This window comes from Pyxicephalus adspersus, chromosome 4, assembly GCF_032062135.1.
Source record: "Pyxicephalus adspersus chromosome 4, UCB_Pads_2.0, whole genome shotgun sequence".
Lineage (NCBI taxonomy): Eukaryota > Metazoa > Chordata > Amphibia > Anura > Pyxicephalidae > Pyxicephalus > Pyxicephalus adspersus.
The window spans coordinates 142,995,630-143,000,604 of NC_092861.1; the positions used below are offsets into that span (position 1 = coordinate 142,995,630).

At 41.7% G+C, this 4,975-nt stretch overlaps 1 protein-coding gene across 1 annotated transcript in view; it reads left to right on the forward strand.

Annotated features, from left to right (window-relative positions):
• Nucleotides 1-608: 608 nt before the first annotated feature.
• CENPF (centromere protein F) overlaps nt 609-4,975 on the forward strand; it is a gene marked incomplete at its 3' end in the record, with an annotated part of 30,038 nt that continues 25,671 nt past the window's right edge. Inside the window, exons 1-4 of the mRNA XM_072410291.1 lie at nt 609-715; nt 1,898-2,096; nt 3,174-3,370; nt 3,796-3,929. Of these exons, the coding sequence (XP_072266392.1) occupies nt 1,935-2,096; nt 3,174-3,370; nt 3,796-3,929 (493 nt within the window). The remainder of the gene's footprint in view (nt 716-1,897; nt 2,097-3,173; nt 3,371-3,795; nt 3,930-4,975) is intronic.

A 4,975-nucleotide genomic window follows, 5' to 3' on the forward strand; every position in this document is an offset into this window, starting at 1 on the left:
TGTATTAATTTATCGTAAATATTGTGTGAATGGGCCCCTTTGAGCAGACATTTTATATTTGTCTAGTATTAATGCAATGTGAATGATGTGTGAATGGGTACCTCTGAGCAGACGTTTTATTTGTGCCTGGGATTAATGCAATGTGAATGCTGTGTGAACGGGCAGACATTTAATTTTTGGTATTTGCAGGCTCTTACATACAGCAGGAAATGTTACGTCTTGTCTTTTTATCAGAACACAATTCCTGCTATTTATCTATAGCCCTCCATGGCAGAGTATCACGTGACTACAGAACACACGTGAGTGAAAACTGTTACATTGTATCCCACAACTCGCTACTGTCTCCATTTGAATTCTTTTCTTCGTGCGCTCATTGGTTCTTATGTAAATATCCGCCGACCAATCAGCGGTGTTTATTCAAAACTTCAATCAGCCACTCGCGCTCCTCCTTACAAGTTTCTACTCCAAATTTAAACTCAAACCCCGCCTCCTCCTTAGTGTTGTCCCGGCATGTGGGCGTGACGATCCGCTGCGCTTTGGCGAATGAGATGAATGGAGTTTCGCCTCAGAGCCAATGGTAGTAGCTGTGTCCGGGGTGGGCGTGGACTGCAGATCGCAGTGTGTTGTGTTTAGGACGGCGCGGTGGTTGAATCGTTATCGCACAAGTGACGGGAGGTGACATGGCGGGCACCGGGCACTGATCACCGGGTGACAGGTCAGTGCTGCCCTGGGGGGAGGACGTACAGACCGGACAGAGCTGTGTAATGGTTCCTCCGGTCTGCTCTCTGTTTTGTTGATCATTTCCAGGGACTCTGAGCTGCTAGATTCTGCATCGCCTGCAGGAGCCCATTGGCTTATACTTAACATTCATTATTTATATTTGTCACAGATTGTGTCCCCATACCACGATTTCCTTCACTTCCTGTTCTAGTGACAACTTATTGGACTTTCCTATCTGTCTCAATGATCATAAGGGCCCAAAACTTCCCAATGGGGACACAGACAACAGTGGTCCCATCTATTACATATTTGTAACTATAAAGCATATCTAAAGCCCAAAACAAAACATGATTTTTTTAAAGGGTGAATGCATTAGATTTACTTCTAAATTTCCCCTCTCCTTATGTTTTCACCTAATGATCATGTGAATAGCACATTTCTGTCCTAGGTGACAACGCTCCATGCTGTTTCTGTGAAGAAGAAGGGTTGTCACCCTAGTTTGCTGACTTACCATTACCATTTGACCAATCAGATGGTTGAATACTTGTTTCCCCTATTGCATGCAATGGTTTCCCCCTACTTCCTGTAGTGCTGTACTAGATGAAGGGTAAACCATAGCATGTGGCGGGGGAGTGCGAGATCCACACACAAAGGGTTTATTACTTTGCAGGAAAGTTGTGATGTTTTAGGACCTAAGTATTTTTCCGAATATTGTTTTGACTACAAGTGGCCCTCCACTCACAGCATCTGATTAAAGAGACCCTGCCGCTGTAAATCTGACACCTACTGATGGACAGACATGCTCAGATTCCGTTTCCTAAAGCCTGGGCAAATGTTCTTTGATGTTTTCTGAGATCTAATAAGAGCCTGTTGCTAGGGTACATAGCGGGCATTGTTCCTATTGGCTAGTGTACTGCACCTGTCAACAACCAGCCAATGGGATTGCTGCCTGCTGCCTACATAAACAACCAGCCAGAAGTCCTGCTGGCAGCATTCTCACTATATAGAAGGAGTAATTAACCTTGGTAACTTCTCTGAGGTTTGCAGTTTGTGAAGCTTCTAATGGGAATCCCTGACCCCAAGTCATATCTGTAAAAGTAGCCAATGACTTGTGGCCATTTACTGTACACTGTTTATATTTGAGCATATGCTTATATATAGTTCTTTTCTGTCCCAGGAAGTACATTGTCTGTGTGGTGCCATAAACCAGCACAATGAGTTGGGTGGTAGACGAATGGAAGGAGGGTCTCCCCACCAAGACCCTGCAGAAGATTCAGGAGCTGGAGAGTCAGCTGGATAAGCTGAAAAAGGAGAGACAGCAGAGGCAGTTCCAGCTGGAGTCTCTGGAGGCCGCTTTCCAGAAACAGAAACAAAAGGTACACCAAACACATAAAACAAAAAACACAAAACCCCTAAAAGCATTAGGGTTGATTTCACACACATCAACTTCTTGACATAGAATTTTTTTTAAAATAGTGTTTTTGAGCTACTATATAAACTCAAATATAAACCTAAGCATTTATTTTTATCTAAAAAGAAAAGAAAATACTTTTTTGAGCAAAAACTACCATCACTGCTAACATTCAAAACACGGATTCATACAAATGCCAATAAAATGAATGTGAATACATACATCCATGATGTTTTATTATTATTACATTTACTTAATAGGAAAAAAACAAATCACATGGGTTCAATTGGTTTCCTTTTTTCATCTTTTATTTTACAACCTAAAGTATTTTGTACTATTGAGTTGGTAATATTGGCTCATTCGCACTTAAATGATCCTTTGTGCATTTTTGTTGGTCACCAGTAGATGGTGCTGTCTCACTGTAAAAAATATGTAGCAAGCTTTAATAATATCCCAGATGGAAAAAGTTTGTTGTACATTTTACATAAAAACACAGCACCATCTAGTGGTGTAACTTAAGTATAAACATTCTTTTTCTAAAAACAGATTAGAAAAACAGTCTTCATACTTTTTATTTATTTATTTATATATATATATAGTACTTTTACTTAAGTATATATGACATTTATTTACTATTTTACACTGCTATGTTGTTTAGCAAGGGTTAAAATATCTTGGCAGTACATAGGAGAGTAGGACCACTACTCTCTACAGCAGTCTACCCACCAATCACCACTGTTTTTCCATTGCTGATGATTGGAGTAGTGTTGAAGCTTGCAAAAGATCCAATTCGTCATTATATTAACCCAAAATTGAGAAATTTCTTACAGCCAGCTTTTTACGATAAAACACTTCATCAGGAGTAGGATGGAGGTGGCCATCTCCAAACTGTCATGTGACTAACGGTAATCGTTGAGTACCTTCTTCTGAAGGAGGTGACCACATATATCTGCTGCCCCTGGATGCCAGGCTGCTTGTGCCATCTAGGTGCATTGGGTGTATCGGAAGTTCATTCTAATTGTTTCTTGGATTGGCTGTGCAGGTGGAGAGTGAGAAGAACGAGGTGACGGCCATGAAAAGAGAAAATCAAAGCTTGTTAGAAATATGTGACAACCAGGAGAAGACCAGGCAGAAAATGGCCCATGACCAGCAAGTGAAAGACACTCAGATCAACATCCTGGAGGGCCAACTGACCGCCAGTAAGAAGCAGATTGAAAAGTTGGAGCAAGAACTTAAAAGGTGAATAATGACTTTCTTGTATAAGGCCCATTGGTGATCAATGGACTGCCAATTCTTTACTGATTCACATACCTACATCGGGCAACACGGTGGCTCAGAGGTTAGCACTCAGGCCTTTGCAGCGCTGGGTCCCAGGTTTGAATCTCAGCCAGGACACTATCTGCATGGAGTTTGCAGGTTCTCCCTGTGTTTGCGTGGGCTTCTTCTCACATCCCAAAAACATGCAGTTAGGTTAATTGTTTTCCCCCTAACATTGACCTTAGACTGTAGTAATGACATATGACTATGGTAGGGACATTAGATTGTGACCTCCTTTGAGGGAGAGCTAGTGACAAGACTATGAACTTTGTACAGCGCTGCGTAATATGTCGGCGCTATATAAATACTGTGTAATATTAATTATGTTTTTCTTTTTTGTGATCTAGATACAAGAATGACTTGGACAGGAGTCAGCAATCGTTTAATGTGATGGACATGTCTGTGAGCGTCACTCCTCAGAAAAGTTTTGCTGCTTCGTTCACACCTGTCAAGTTCAATGGTAAATTATGTGAATCATTAGGTTATGCTAGTAAAACATTTAGGTGTGAATGGGCCCTGAAAGGATTTAGTCATTATTGCGTTGTTTAATGTGAATTGATGCTTTGTCAATATAAGACAAAGTAACAAACCCCAGCTGCACATATCAGGCTCTCTTTTGTGGGAATTTAGGACTTATACAGCAGCTGTTGTTGGCCTGGAAGCCATGTGTTGCGATTGGCATTCCTCTTCATGCTAATGGTGTTTAGTAGAGTTGTAGTTGGGGCTTTGCACAAGTCACTCAAAGTCCTCCGCTTCAACCTCATCATGCCGTGTCTATGTGGAGTTGGCTTTGTGCACAAGGATGGGGAGACATTGGTACTGAAAGTGTCCCCCATAAACTGTTGGCACGAGGTGCAATTATGAAAAATGTCTTTGTATGCTGCAGCATTACCAGTACCTCGTGGGTAAATGTGATGGCTAAGTGCCCATATAACGTTGGCCTTATAGTAGGTGTGATGGACAGGTGCCCTGTTTGCCATATGATAATTGTAATGGTTGGGGGTCCCCATATTGTTGGCCATATAGTAATTGTGATTGTTGGTGTTTGCCAATTGTTTGCTATATAATAATTATGATGGTCGGGTGCCCACATACTGTTGGCCATATAGTAAGTGTGATGGTCAGGTGCCCGCATACTTATTGCCAAATAGTAATTGTGATGGTCAGGTGCCCGCATACTGTTTGCCAAAAAGTAATTGTGATACTCGGGTGTCCACATATTGTTGGCCATATAGTAATTGTGACGGTCGAGTGCCCGCATACTGTTTGCCAAATAGTAATTGTTATAGTCGGGTGCCCGCATACTGTTGGCCATATAGTAATTGTGACGGTCTAGTGCCCACATATTGTTGGCCATATAGTAATTGTGATAGTCGGGTGTCCGCATATTGTTTGCTATATAATAATTATGATGGTCAGGTGCCCGCATACCGTTGGCCATATAGTAATTGTGATAGTCGGGTGCCCGCATACTGTTGGCCATATAGTAATGGTCAGGTGCCCGCATACTGTTGGCCATATAGTAAT